This window comes from Choloepus didactylus, chromosome 6, assembly GCF_015220235.1.
Source record: "Choloepus didactylus isolate mChoDid1 chromosome 6, mChoDid1.pri, whole genome shotgun sequence".
NCBI lineage: Eukaryota > Metazoa > Chordata > Mammalia > Pilosa > Megalonychidae > Choloepus > Choloepus didactylus.
In genome coordinates this window covers 103644423-103659663 of record NC_051312.1, presented here as the reverse complement: position 1 = coordinate 103659663, position 15241 = coordinate 103644423, and the positions used below count along the sequence as shown (strand labels likewise).

At 38.5% G+C, this 15241-nt stretch overlaps 1 protein-coding gene and 1 long non-coding RNA gene across 6 annotated transcripts in view; one reads left to right on the top strand and one right to left on the bottom strand.

The window, feature by feature from the left end:
- LOC119538207 overlaps window positions 1-3610 on the bottom strand; it is a 128912-nt gene extending 125302 nt beyond the window's left edge. The window contains exon 1 of the long non-coding RNA XR_005217525.1: window positions 3457-3610. This is a non-coding gene — a long non-coding RNA (uncharacterized LOC119538207). The remainder of the gene's footprint in view (window positions 1-3456) is intronic.
- Window positions 3437-15241, top strand: part of CTSC (cathepsin C) — a 35287-nt gene continuing 23482 nt past the window's right edge. The window contains exons 1-5 of one of the 5 annotated variants that reach the window (XM_037841019.1): window positions 3437-3591; window positions 3800-4000; window positions 5208-5353; window positions 9895-9979; window positions 10667-11561. In XM_037841019.1, the coding sequence (XP_037696947.1) occupies window positions 3576-3591; window positions 3800-4000; window positions 5208-5353; window positions 9895-9979; window positions 10667-10680 (462 nt within the window). In that variant the 5' untranslated portion in view covers window positions 3437-3575 and the 3' untranslated portion in view covers window positions 10681-11561. Of the gene's footprint in view, window positions 3592-3708; window positions 4001-5207; window positions 5354-9894; window positions 9980-10666; window positions 11562-11583; window positions 13982-15241 lie in introns of those variants that run through there. The other 4 variants (XM_037841020.1, XM_037841021.1, XM_037841017.1 and 1 more) reach the window with 4 other exon arrangements.

Here is a 15241-nt window from a genome sequence, read left to right as displayed (position 1 = left end):
TCTGTGAGCTTTTATAGGGCTCCAGTAAACTAATCAAGACCCATGCTGAATGGGTGGGGCAACACCTCCATGGAAATAATCTAATCAAAGGTATTATCCACAGTTAGGTGGGACACATCTCCATGGAAACAGCCTAATCCAAAGATTCCAACCTAATCAACACTAATACGTCAGTCCCCACAAGACTGCATTAAAGAACATGGCGTTTTGGGGGACATAATACATCCAAACCGGCACACCACCTCTGCTTTCCAGCTGAAGTGAAGGAGCTAAGTGCAGCAGGGGTACTAGAGCATGGACATTTCTACCCAAGCCAAGCTCCTCCAAGTACCCAAGTTTCCTGCTGAGTTGGCTGACACCATCTCAAAGTTGTACCACAGCCTGAGTCTCTTTTTCCCTAATCTTCTTTCCTACTTTCACAGGAGTCACATCCGCAATGTACTCTCAAGGCTTTTCCTTCCTATTCCTTTCCCTTCCCCGCTTTTACTTTCACAGGCATTGTTTCCTAATTAATTCTCTGAGTCTCAGTTTTGGCAAGGATAAAATATAAATTAGGTAATATCTTCCTCATATAATTGTATGATAAATAAATGAGAAAATATATGTGAATCATGTTACTAAAATGTAAACTCCTAAATAAATAAAATTACTTTGTTTCTTACTATTGCAACTAATGCCAGAGGTATACACAATACCAAACAGCATTCTATGTCAATATGTTAAGTTCTTTCTCTATTTTGAAGAGCTTTCTTTCTTTTGATACGCATTCTAGTACAGTGTTTTTCACACTTATTCAGGAGGCAGAGAACATAAAAATCATAATGTCAAATAACACATCATACAGATACATTTATTTTCATCCCATCATTCATATGGTCAACAAATATTAGAGCACTTACAAATATTTGAGCCAGGAATTATTTAAGGTCCTAGGATTACAATGGAGAACAGGATGGACAATCTCTGTGCCTTGGACCTTACTGTCTAATAAACATGGAAAAGTTTTCTAACAGAAATATATACAGTAATATGACCATATGCGGTAGTCATAAGGAGATATATTTATACACATTTTAGAGGTGACAAAACCAAGGCACAAAAAGAAGTAAAATAATTTGCTCAAAATCAAACAGTTGGGAGCAGCAGAGCCAGGTTTCAAACTTGGGCAGTCTAACTCGGGTTATTGCTGTTAATCTCTAAACCAGTGGTTCTCAAACTTCAGCTCGTATCAGGATTGTTAAAATTTAGATAGCTGGAACCTACCCAGGCAGTTGCTAATTCAGTAGGTCTGGGGCAGGGTTCAAGCCTGTGCATTTCTAAAAAGTCAGCAGCAATGCTGAAGCAGCTGGTCCTGTCGGTCTTGCCCCCACACTCTGAAAACCACTGCTAAGCAACGCTGCCTCTCTATAAATCTGCTTTATCTGTTTAGTGCCAAACTGTTTTGCATAAAAACTCAGAACCTTGTATTTCATATCATTTTAACATACATTGAATTTTCAGGCTGCAGCTTCCATGTAAATTAACAGAAGACTGTACTTTATTCTCCTGGGAACTTGACCAAGAGTTATTCACCGTTAACAACTCTTTTGTGGTGTCTGAGTGACCATCTGATAAGATATGAGTTATAAATCATCTGAAATCAATCTGCAATTGCACTTGTCCCATTCAGATCAATTCTACAATTCCACATAGAAGTGTGAGAAACAAGTATCTGAATGTCTCATTATGTTTTCTAGTGTGTTCATACCTGAGCAATTTACATAATGAAATAGATATTATTGCATTAGAAATTTATTTAAAAATTCTTTTTACTTCTCCGTTATGTTACATTTGGTATCGCACTTCTTTTTTCTTTTTTTTATTAAGTATGTAATAGCTGATATACGAATTTCATTTAGAATAGTAAAGGGGAATGGAATTTAGAATAGTTGGGGAATTACTGAATTAGTGGAAATAAACTAAACTGAAAATCAGGGTACCTGAAGCTTATTCTTGAATCTAACTGGCAGTGTGACAGACATTTAGCAAGTCATCCAACTCTCTGGATCTCCATTTTCCAATATTAAAATGAATCCATTAGATTAAGAGGTCTCCAAGATCCCTTTCTATTTACTATTCATTGAGTAAAGACAGTTCTACACTTTCTTCACAACTTAGTGAGCTACTGTGGTTATACCTATCAAAGAAATTTCCAACTTGATTGGTCAACTCTTCAATATTAATAGCCTACTAAACATTGTAATGTTTTAACAACCAATGACACACTTTCTCAAGAGTAAAGAAGGCAACTTACTCTGTCACTGTGTATCTTGAAGTCAAAAGTCTGTTAGTTAAATTATATGCTGCCAGCTTTTAATTCTAAGGAAAGAAGGACTATTAAACCTAAATGGAGTGTGTTGGCCCCACCCTTGCCTTTGCAGTTTGTGTGCCTACATTAAAGAACATTTTCAATTCTGTGCTTTCAAAGGCAACTGCCCTTGCCAAATCGAAATTGGCTTTCAAGCTTAGAAACCAAGATAAGAACATTAAGTGCACTTTACACCTCCTGAGTGTTTCCAAGCCAGGATCTAGATAGACAAAAGTGAAAGTAACACCTACTTCTTTTTGAAAACTTAAAATCTGGTTGGAAGGTATTTATAGAAATTCTTATAACCAGTGTGATGAGTGCAAAATGCATGTGGCCAAGAGAGCACACACATCTGTCTTGTTCATCACTGTGGTCTAGACGGCAACACAGTAGGCTCTGTGGGATAAAGAGCCCCAACCACCAACTGCCGGGGAAAGCTGTCATAGAGGCCATATTTAAGCTGAGCAAGAAGACACCAGGCTACTAATTGTTGGTGAGCACAGAGACCAACTTTCTCCCACCAACCGACTAGCTCCCTTTCACCCTGAGCAAGTTATATCCTCTCTGGCCTCCTGCTTTTCATCTGAAAAATGAGAACAGGTTGAGCAACACGATCTCTGAGAGCCTTTTTTGTTTTGCCTTGTGAAACTAATCCCTACAAAGTCTGCAGCGGAGAACAACACTAAACTGCAAATTCACACTACAACTGAATTCTCCAGTGGGCAATGAGCAAACAACGTTAATAAGAAACCAAACCAAACAAAGCAAAAAAACAGAACACAAACAAAAAAAGGTAGTGAAAGTTTTGGAAAATGGAAGGAAGAGCAGTTTTCAAACGGCTAGGGTAGTTAGGGGTGGCAAGTTCAATTTTTCGGAGGAAAAAAAAATACTGACGTGGTAATGAGGTAAATGAGCCTCAGAGGATTAAAGGGGAAAGAATGGCGAGTAAAAGAGAACCCCACTTGTTAGAACTCTGCCCTCTTTCTCTCTCTTCCTCTCTATCCCCCCTCCCCTTCCTCTCTCTTCCTCTCTCTCCCCCCCCTCTCCCTCCCTGCCCCCTCCCCCTCTCTTCCTCTCTCCTTTCCCCTCTCTCTGGTACGTTACTTTACCAGAAGCGAAGTCTGAGTCGAGCGCATGTGGTTCTGAATTCTGCTCACCCTGACCTCTGCAAAAACGTGAAACGTTCCTGAGCCACAGAAGCTATCCCCGGGTTTCTCCCAAGGTTTACATGTGGCTGCAGACAGGTGAGGGGCGGCACGCGCTCCCGGGCCCCCCACCTGAGAGGCGGGGCCGCTCCCTGCGCCCACCCCCCGCCCGCCGTTACCCCGCCCCTCCCAGGCCCGACCTCCAGTGTTCCCGGACCCCTGGGCTATTTTAAGGCGCGCGCGCGGTTCCCGCTGCTGCCTCGCGTCGCGGCCGCCGCACTCCCACTCCCACTCCCTCCCCTTCCAGCCTCCCCGCCAATTCCACGGGCCGCCGACAGCATGAGTCTCTGGCCCTGCTCGCTGCTCGCCGCCTTCCTGCTTCTCGCCGGCGCTCGCCCCGTGCGCGGCGACACACCTGCCAACTGCACCTACCCGGACCTGCTGGGCACCTGGGTCTTCGAAGTGGGCCCGAGCGGTTCCCGCGACCATGTCAACTGCTCGGTGATGGGTAAGCGCTGCCGCCCGCGTCCCCCGGACCCCCGCCTCCCCCGCGCCGGCCCTTTCGTGACTGGCGACCCTCCGCGGGGGTCTCCCCTTCCGCCCCTCCGCCCTTCTCCACGCAGCGCCCCCGCCCTGAGGGAGTGGGGGGCCGGAACGTCTTGGCTGGGCTCGGGGGTCGCGAAGTAGAAGTTGAGCTGCTGAGAGCTTCACATTTGCTTGATTATCCCGGGGCTACGCCACTGTTTTCAAGAACTTTTTTCTCCTTCAATTTTTGCATTTTTTCTTTGGGTTGGAAGAGAATTAGAAACGTGCAGTCTTTTGATTCCCTGGTCAATCTGGAAGTTGTTGTTTTTATGTGTGGGCTGGTGAAGAGAAATGAGCTCAAAGACACGCGAGGACATAGCAAGAAAAGTTTTCTCCTTTTGTTAGGTTTTGGGAAAGGGCCCAGTGATTTTGATTTGGGCATATGTGGAAACCTCCAGATGGACAAAATAGAACACTTTTTTGGGCAGCCCTTGCATACGAAACACACGTTTGACCTTAATCCAGGAATTAAAGGCACCTTTCTTCTGAAGGTTTAAAATTTACCTCGTGTCTGTGCAAATTAGTTTTATAGGATAGAAAGCTTGCATGTGTGGAATACTTTGGAAGGATTCACATTCTGAGGTTCTGAACATGGAGGAGAAAGGTATCCCATTTCTTCTCTGAAGTGATCCTTTACTGTCTTCTCCTGGGCCTAACACTTTGTCCTCCTTATGATCTGACTGCTAACCCTTCTATCTGTCATACCCTTTATTTTTATGTTTTTTATTTTTGGGCTACCATATTGTGTCCTCCCCATTTCTGCTTGTGATTTTCATTATCTTCTGTCTCTCCTCTTCTTCCCCTGATTGGGGAAGTTTCTTCAGTGTTTGGATGCTCTGGAAAGGTGAGGGCCGTACTTTCAGTAGTCTCCCTGTTGGGCCACACATGACATAACTCTAGAGATCTTTGAGAATCCTCACTTCAGAGGTTTGCCTGGGACCCCTCTCAAACCATAGAGAGTGAGGGGACAAAATGGTGACTAGTATCTTCACAAGCCAGTTGGTGTACTCAAACTGGGTAGAATGAAAGAAAGCAGCTTAATAAAATAATGGAAATTATAGAGATTATTTTTCCCTACATTGAAGTCCAAATACCTAATTTCCCTTTGTTGTTTTCCTTCTTTTCTTTAGGACCACCACAAAAAAAAGCTGTGATGCACCTTCAGAAGCTGGATATGGCATTTGATGACCTTGGCAATTCTGGCCATTTCACCATCATTTACAATCAAGGCTTTGAGATTGTGTTGAATGACTACAAGTGGTTTGCCTTTTTTAAGGTTAGTTTGTTGGAAAATGTATTGACATTTTCAGTGACTTTGCATCACTGTTCCTAAGAGAAGTTAGTTGTCACAATTGTGCCACTTTATTTAATATTATGAGTTCACATATTTAAACAGGTTAAAAAAGTACCTGATCTATATTTGAAAAGTATCTGATCTGTATGTGCTTATGTACAATCCATTTATATTTAAATTCACATTTTGGTAAGTATGACTAAATTCTTACTTTTTTATTACAGACCTTTATTTCTGAATGCAGCCTTAGTCATTTGGCTTTGTTTTGAATCTGTAGGAGAGATAAGTGGTTATAGAATTGGTTTTCTTGGAGGTATTATGTTGTTGTTCTTATCATTGCCTTTTGGCTCTGAGAGATTGACCTAAATGACTCATTGGGGTAATATAGTGTACTAAATAAATTGATGTCAATAACTTCTCTGGCTAAACTGAGAGATAGAGAGCATAAGAGTTACTGATCTCCTGCTCACCAAACGTTCTCAAGCAGCTGGGCCCAGACTTTCAGGGGATCTGTAATAAAAAATTGTTTGTGTGAGTCAGGGGTTGGCCTTGACCCTTTAGTTCTCTTCTTTATTCTAAGTATGTTGTCCATGAGGTCACTAGTGACAAGAAGTGCTACTGAAGTCCAGAGTAGGAAGATAACTATAGTCAGGGTAGCCCAGCGTGGCCAGAATCAGGTCTATCATATGCATATCTCTCTAGTGACCAGCACAGAGCCTGACACGTAGTAAATACATAGGCAAAATTTGTTAAAAATAAAAATGAATGAAGTAGAATTCATTTGGGAAATGGGAGGTTGAATAAGTTTTTAATTTAAAGGAAAGTTGGTAAAGAGTCTATAAAAATAGATGAGGACTTCTGCCCCGATAAGATGGCAGACTGAGATCAGGGCTCTGTCCTTCTGCAGGATCTTTGAACAACCAGAAGGAACTGGTAGAAACATCTTTCTCAGAGCTCCAGAAAGCTGTTAGACCGCAGCCACAGGGTGAGCACTAAATAAAAAATAAGCTACTTAGAAGCGGTAGGCTACTTAAGGTGGTTATGTAAGTGAATATCCTTGTTCTTAGGAAATGTATATGGAAGTATTTCGGGTTCTGGGAGCAGTACGTAAATACCCTGCACTCAAGTGTTCAGAAAATGGCTCAATAAACCGATAGACAGACAGACAGAAAGATACAGGAAATGTAGCAAAAAGTTAAAATTGGTGAATCAGGGAATTTGGAGGGAGCTAGGAGTATGTCAGAGTTTTCTGTATAGGGTTTGTATTATTTTTTTAACTATCCTGTAAGCTTGAACATATTTCAAAATAAAAAGTTAAAAAATAGATAAATTAATATTTTACCCATTTGGCTTTTTGATTCCCTTATATACAACTTTTCATTCTTCAGTTCTGTAGAATTGGGATAACTGGTGGGGAAACCACGACTTAATTTCCAGGGAAATAATAATCAGAAATAGATAACAGCAGTTTCTCTCCCTTATTTTTCTCTCTGTTAGTATTTTTCTGTCTGAAAAAGACAGAGGGAAAGGCTTTCTGAATGAGGAATCAGAACAGTTCTTTGTATTTCTTTTTTGAATCATAGTGTAAGCAACTTGGGCATTTTGCCATAGCCTGGAATATTAGCTACATTAGGTCAATAGAAACAACTTTTAAAAGCCAAATAGGGATGTAAGTGTTTTCAACTGTAAGTGGCAACAGTCAATACATACTGCTATTGTAGAGTGAAACCCTGCCTAAATAATATGTTTCTTTCTAAACTGCATTGGGAAAATGCTGTTCTCTCCTTAGAAATAGCAATAGAAAGAGTGTCCTACCCTACTAATTTCAGTGTGTTTTTTAAAGTGTCCATTTTTCAGAACTATTATCAGGACCACATTTTATTTTTCTGTTGAAAAAATCAACTGATCTGACTGATAGTAATTAGGCCTTGTGATAAATTTCATAATTTCAATAAGCATAGTAGAATATACATAAGGTAATTGGTTTTAAGTCTTCTTTTTTTCATTATCAAGTAGTTCTAGATAAACATATTTTGCAGCATTAAAAAACACCTTATTCTTTTAGCAGATTTAACTGAAAGTGATAGGGAGCAGAGATTAAAACAAATTTAAAAAATGGTAAGATGAAGTTGCCTTTAGGTAGTTGGAAAGTAAAGTACTTCTGTTGATGTTTTTAAACACAAAATATCTGCCCAATTTTACCACAATCAACAGGGTATTTCTGCAAGATGCTGAGGAAACTGTACAGGGCAGGGTGTGTAACTCAAGAAAACATAAACCTATTTAATGAGAGACTGTTGAGTAAAGCACATGAGAATTTATCCTACAGACCTAGAAAGCATCTGTTAAAAGAAAATTTGCATTAAAAAAAGTAATCATCAAAATGTAAGCTGTATTTGCTGTTTAAAGTGTCTTTTACAACATAATCCACTCAGGCTCCTATCATTACAAAAAATAGCTGACTAGTTTTTGCTACATACACATCATAGTTATTATTCTATACATAATTACTGTACAAATTAATTGGATTTCTATATCTCTCCATTAACTTTTACCAGACCCTACCACTCTACCACTTGCTTTCTCTTGCCCTCTTCCTGTACTTTGATCACATTGTTTCTTATTGTTCCTGCTGGAGTTTGTAGAACAGTTGATAGAAGCAGGTTGTTCTGTTGGGTTCCTGCTCCTCCCCCCTCCATCCCCCTTTCTCTCCCTCTGAGCATCTTGCTGCTTAACAGGGCAAACACAGCTCACAGCTTCCTCATCATCCCCCCCTTGCTTTCCAGTTTTCTTGCAGTTTTGATATGACTATTGCTAGAAACTTGCTTTATTAAGTTTTCCTTATTCAGACCTCACCTGAAAAATTGAGCAATTTTCATGATTCCTAAGACGTTTTTTCCTTTGATTTTAACTGAGAAATTGCAAGTGGAGTGGGGATAGTCTTTCTTTTTTTGTGACTAGATACAAACTTGGAAGGTTTTAAATCTTGACTCTGGAAAGTTTTGCCTTGTTCAGTTTGGAAGTGCTAGGTATATATATTTTGAAAGATACTTTTTTCTAATCAACTACCTGCAGGCGTTGTTTTCTGAATGCAGATCTGAATTCAGATGCTCTTGGGGCCCACACAGGCAGGTATTTACACATTTGAAGCAACATTATAAGGGTGCAGAGTGTATGTTTGAGGTGATGAAAAAGTTGGGGTAATGGATATTGGAAGTAGTAGTACCAAATAGTTAAAACAGGAAATTCTGAGTTGTATACTTGTTAAAATAAAAAGTTGAGGTTTTTTTTTAATTTTTAAAAAGAGTAAGGCGTAATTAGGCCTATGACAAAATGGAAACTTTTTGAGAGGCATTCACATCCAATTTTCTTTCAGAACACTTAAGCTGGCCAAACAGAAGACTTTATTACCTACCGGCCACTTGCTAAAACTCTTAAGTTTTAATGGTACTTACCTAGGTTTGGTTATGCTTGGCACCCTCCAACAAATTTGTACCCTTTAAAAGTACCTGCAGATTAAAAGCAGCCAGATTATTATATAAAATAATGCAACAAAACAAAGCAGAATGTGAAAATGTTTAATTATGGCTGGCTTTATGTGATGTTTGATAAGTGATTATTTTTTCTTCTTAATGCTTTTATGTGCTTCATTTTCATGATGAGCATGTGTTAAGCACTTCTGTATACCATCTTTAACAAATTGCCTGGAGGAAGGAAGTCATGAGAAACAAACTAAGCTCTAAAGAGTGCCTTTAAGTGAGATAGGCTTTCTATTTCTAATCTTTTACTGTTTCTCACTTCACTTTCTCTGAGGCAGTAAAAGAAACTGACTAGAAAACGGAACAGCAGAGAAGGGACTTAAATTTAATGAAGGTTGAGCCGATTGGAAGGCTGAAGATGCATAGAAGGGAAACTGGACTTATTTTGGTCAAAAGTTTTATTCAGTGATACTCAGGCAAACGTCACTGATTTTTAATTGAGCTTTTGTTTGGGGCCTACCAGTCTTGGTAAAGCTATAGCATAGGAAACACTGCCATAAATATTTTTAAAGCAGACTGCTGCCCAAAATAAAAACAGGATGTTGGAAAATCCGCACCAGAGGTTTTATTTGCATTCTGTGTTCTTAAATTGCAAGCTTGCCACAACAGCAAGAGATGTCCATCATGTACTTCCACAATAAAGGGTTTTTTGGGGGGTGAGAGGGGTCCACATCTTGTATTGTTTTTCTGCTGTGTCTTCAGGGTTTGTTTTTAATTTACTACAATTCAGCTTTAGAAGATTTGCTGTTGGGATAGGTTTCTTTTTTCTTATAGATTCAATATATCAAGATCAGGATTTTGTCCCGTATATATATATATATATATATTAACTTTTAACTCCTTAGACTTTACTTTTAAGAGTGCTTCAGTTGAAGGGAAGTATCAGAAGTTTAGCACTTAATGCATGCCTATATCATGTTTTCTTTTGTGATGATGCTTAATTGCAACATAATGACTCAGTTTACCATTGTAAACTTTTCGTAGGATGTCACTGATTTTATCAGTCAGTTATTCATGCAGCTGGGAACTGTGGGAATATATGAGTTACCACATCTGAGGAACAAAATGGGTGAGCTCCATTAATATTTTTAACTTTCTTATTCAAAGCAAGCGCTTTTTTCTTAATGGCTTATGCAAATTAATGCTTATTCATCAGACAGAGGGAGACTGGAGAGATTATGGCTTTCTTTCAGGTATCTTGCTTAAGCCTGCTTATCTGCTTCTTCATAACATTTTTTGCTTGCCTGTTCTATTTTATGAGACTGATTTTTTTTCACTTTAGTATGTTCAATTTGCAAGCATCGAATTAGGTCTCCAAGAACAGTTGTCATGTCATAAGTAGACGTGAATCCAGAGGGGTGAAGACCTAGTTAAGAAAAGATTATCTCAAGTTCAAGTAACACACTTGAAGTTACTGTCTTCCCTTAGGTTGCTGATTCTTTTCCTAAAAGGACTTCCTGGAGAGAGAACCCTGTAAAGCTATGGCGTTTTAGGGCTGTCTTCTAGTAGAGAAGATGGCTCTTCCAGAGAAATTAGCATACCTGCCACTCTCCCTCTGTGGCATCACCCATTTGTTTAAAACTGGCTCCTACTCAGAATAGAATATTGACTGGGAAATCAGTTCTCCTCACTGGATCCATACATTTAGATGTGCAAAATTTGATGGGAGATGAGTGGTTAGAGAACACAGTTGATAGGGACCTACCCTTCCTTACATTTTTACATAATCTCCCCCTTTCCTTCCTCTTTCACTTAGCTGTTATATACTAGAAGTGAGATATTAAAAAAGGAACTGGGGACAAGTGTTGAAAGTACCATAGCCTCATCCTATATCAATATCTTCTGAACTGTTAAATGAAGTACCAGTGGCCCAAACACCTGCGAGGTAGGAATTGCTCGTAAGTTGTGCCAGTTCATCCTGTTAAGTTTCAGAAATTGTTCTAGGCAGCCACTAATAGCAGAGCAAAGTGAGTTTAAGAGCTGAAACTAATAAGCTGTCTCTTCTGAATTATTTTCTGGTAGTTGAATAGGCATAAATTATGCTGAATAGTTTTCTTCATTTCAGGACTTCTCAGAATCATTAATATATTGTATGGTTAATAGCTACTAAGTGATAACTTTTCCCAAAGTAAGTTGACTATTTTTTTCCACACACACACAAAATAAGGTATTCTCAGAATGCAGTTTACAAGATTCTGCCCTAAACCTTTTAACTCTTCTACCTGATTAGGCAGACACTCCAGCCAGTAGAGGAAATAAACCTAGTATTTGTTCTGTAAGTGGGATAAATAGCCTAGTACCTGAAAATATGAATCCAAGAAGAACTGAGGCCTACATTAATAATTTGTAAGGTATACATGTTAGTGTATCCAGATGGCTAGTAGTTAGCCTTTTTATTAGGTACATTTCAAAATTATATTAGGTTTATACAAATTTTCATTTGCATCTGCATGTGCTGCTTCTGCATGTTGGCTGCATGTGCAATACATGTTGCTTAAGCATTCAGCTTGAGATTTTTTGTGAATGGATTAAATAGCATTAAAAAATGCCAGCCTCTCAAAAACTAGTGCTGGCATTCTTTACTGAAAAGAAATTAATATCTTTAAACATTACTGATTAAGAGACAACATGATCCCTTGTTGGCTTATAACCCCAGTTTTTATTGTCTTGTAGTTATTAAATAGAGCGTCTGTTGAGGGGCTCTTTTAAAACCATAACCAAGAGCAGACTATGGCTGAGGCAGAGCAGCATGCAGCAACCGACCTACCTCTAGCAGCTAGCAGAGGCTTCTAGCAGCTCCAGTCTCTTCTGCAGTCTTAAAATGCAGAGGAATGCACTTAAAATGCAGAGGAATCCTGGTAACCTACCTCCAAGGCTGCTGCCCTCCTGAACATTTCATTGGAAAGCAGTAACCACCATTTTGGATTGTGAACAGCCAGACTACACAGGAAAAAGAAAAAAAAAATCCAGAAGAGACAAAGTCTTAGGAGGCTTCACCATTTAGCCTTCTAATCAGAGGAACAATATATAGCACTTTTTTTTTTCTCTCTTTTGAATACTCTTGTATTGAAATGATTTTTCCAGATGGGTTAGCATTTGAGTTTTGTGTTTTGTTTTATTCGCAGTGCAAGATAAATTGTCTCTTCTTGAGTGCCTTCCCTTTCTCTAATTACCTTGAGAAATCCCAGAATCTACTGTAAGGAGAAAATAAGACTTCAGTATCTCTTGAGATACTGTTTAAAGGGGGTAAACAAACAAACAAACAAAAAAAAGACAAAAAAAAAAATGGTGCTTTGAGATAGGCCACACTGCTGAAGGGTATCCTGCAGTACCCTGGCCAAAAAGATGGGACAGGTAATACTTTTTTTTTTTTTTAAAGTGAGTGCCATGCTTTTTGCTAAGAACTTGACAGACTTTACCTTAAAAAAACCCCTATGAAGTAGATATTTCTAGATTCATTTTACAGATAGGGATTATTGGTCTCAGACAGTGTTTATGCTCACTCAGCTTTTAACTGTAAAAAGCTAAGGGTTAGTCTTTCAAACTAAAAAACTTCTCTGGGGCTAGAGAGTGGGGATTGGGAAGTTGTTTTACAAAGAAGTAATGGTATCTAGAGTCACATTGGATAGATTTTCTGGTGTATCCCAGTCTGTATTTGTCGTAAGTGTTAGTTTAATGGAATATAATATGTGCTGTCTTGGTTCCTGTTGAAATCTTAGAAGAATTGGCTTGAAGCTTAGGTTCTCTTAGACCTAAACATTTCTTAAAATGAGTCAGCTCACTTTCTTTCCCAAGCCAGGGGTATCCTATCATTCAAGACAAATATTTATCTTCTTCCTTTTATAGTCCCAAAAATTGGAAGGGGAGTTTTGTAAACCTCAAATTAAGTACAATTTAAGTACTCCTACCAAATTGACTTCTCTTAATTACAGTAGTGTCCACCCTGATTGTTATCGTTTAGCTCTTCATTGCTAAACGATGGGCTGGTTTCCTTCTCACTTGATTAATTTCAGCTTTGGTAAGTCTAAAATGAGGGGCTACACCCAGTCAGTTTTATCCAGGAGGACTTTTTTCCTGCATCCCTGCTTGAGTGGAGGAAACTTTCTCTAGAGAGCAGTTTGCTATCATTACTTTGTCGGTTCAGATGACTTTTTATAGCAAAAAGTGCTAGTATGCTACTCCGGGAATGTTACATCTCACAAGAATGAAGTAGTAACAGTCCAGCCATACCACTCCTTCCTGGATACTTTTTTCCACCCACCTCTGGACCTGATAAATCCTTCATCACTCAGGACCTGGGTGCTACCTCCTCTGTGAAACCCTCCCAACTCTCCATTGAAGTGAGGAATGGCATTATCTTGGTTCTACTTGGTACTTACACTGTTGTAATGGAATTACGTGATAGCATGTCTTTGACTTCTTCCAGACTGATAATCTGTATTTCTCCCTGTATATCTTCAGTACCTACTGCACATGGAACTTTATAGGTACTTGGAAAATGAGCCACACTTCTCTTGTCTTTTCATAGTTAATGCCAACTTACAAAGACATGAATTTTATAGTGTTCTAGAAGCACAAATCAGGAATGTTGCTTTATTTGCATTTTTGGTTCTTTGTTGTTTAAAAAATTTTTTTTGATTACCTGCCTCCAGAGGTCTAAAAGTGTTGTATGCTTTCAAGCTAATTTTTAGGATGTAAGTACAGCCAAAAAACCAGCATGTTTAAGAATGTATTTAATATGGAATTGAGATTCACCTCTACGCTACTGCTAAAGTTTTTATTTTTTTGTTTTGCTGAGTAACTTTGCATTTAATAGTTCATTTCTATTATAGAAGAGAAGACTTGGTGGATACGAAATTGGAGATTTATGTGTTAGAAGGCCCCACAATATAATAATGCTGACCATTCTCTATCATAATTGCTTGCTTGTCTTTCTTTCTGGCTTTTAAACTCCATGAGGGCCAGGATCATAACTGTATTAGTAAGCATTTTATCTCCTATGTGTAGCACAATATCTGACAAATAACAGGCCTTCAATAAACATTTATAAATGAAAGAAAGTTAAATAATATATCACTGTGTCATGCTTGTTTTATTTGATGTTTTTGGAAGTAGATTGTGACCTCACTCCTTCTTTTAGTGTGTCTTTCTGTCTTTTAGTGGGTCCTCAGCTGTATTTGTTGAATGACTTAGTAGGAAATAGGTTAGACCTTTAAATTCTAGTCTCATTATTTGTTTATGTTTTAATTTTTCTGTGAGGCTACAGAGGACTAGGATAGGGCCCAAAATTAAAAACGGTAAAGTTCTAACTTTCAGAACAACTAAAAGCTCAATAAACTGCCAAAGAAAATAGGAAACTTCATGACAGCAGTGGTTCCCCAGAGCCCAGAGAACCATCAATTTGAATTAGCCTGGAACACTGCAGGTTCTGACCTACCTCTGTTAAGTACACTTTGGAGCACAAGCTGATTATTGGAGTAGATGCACTCTAAGATTTTTTTGAACCTCACGGCAAGCAAGGAAGGAAAGAGCCAAGGAACTTTGGCTCCTTCAGTGAGTGGCAAATTGCTGTTTCCTTTATTAATTTTAGAACATATATTTTGGTTTAATCTTCTTTTTAGCCCTTGGAATAAATAAATTTAAGGTCCTCTATTTTCCCATGTAAATCTAGCTGCTAATTCTTTCAGCAAAATACTGGCAGTTTAGTTGCAACCACTATAACAATTTCCTGGCAGTTTCACAATTCACTAAACTTTAACTTTTTAAATAAATGCTTTCATCTAGCTCATAGACAGAAAGCTAAAACTATTACTTGGAATTGACATAAGGAAGTTTGTTTCTTTCTGAGGAAATGTGGTCCTCTTGGGAGCGTTTGGCAAAAACATCAATTGAGTAAAATTTGCTTTGTTCTCTTTTTTTTTTTGCCATCTCATGGCTTTCACTTACACTCCAGTCCTGACTGCAAATGGAAGTGTTTACTCTGCACATATGTGGATATTTTCAGTAAAAAAAAATCAAAAATTGAATAAACATTCTTTGTTCTTCAGTATTGCAATACCTCCATACAGTTCATTATTTTTTAAAATCTGATTAGAAAGTTGTCAATAGTTACTTTTTTAATGCAATTTTATTGCAATATATTCACAGATCATATAATCCATCCAAAGTATACAAAAAGTGGCTCACAGTTGCATCGTATAGTTGTGCATTTGTCACCACAATTTTCGTTACACCAAAAAAAAAATACATAAAAATAAAAAAGAACACTCCAAACTTCCCATACTCCTCTTCTCTCCGAGTTTTATGTATTTTTTTGCCTTTATTTTATTAC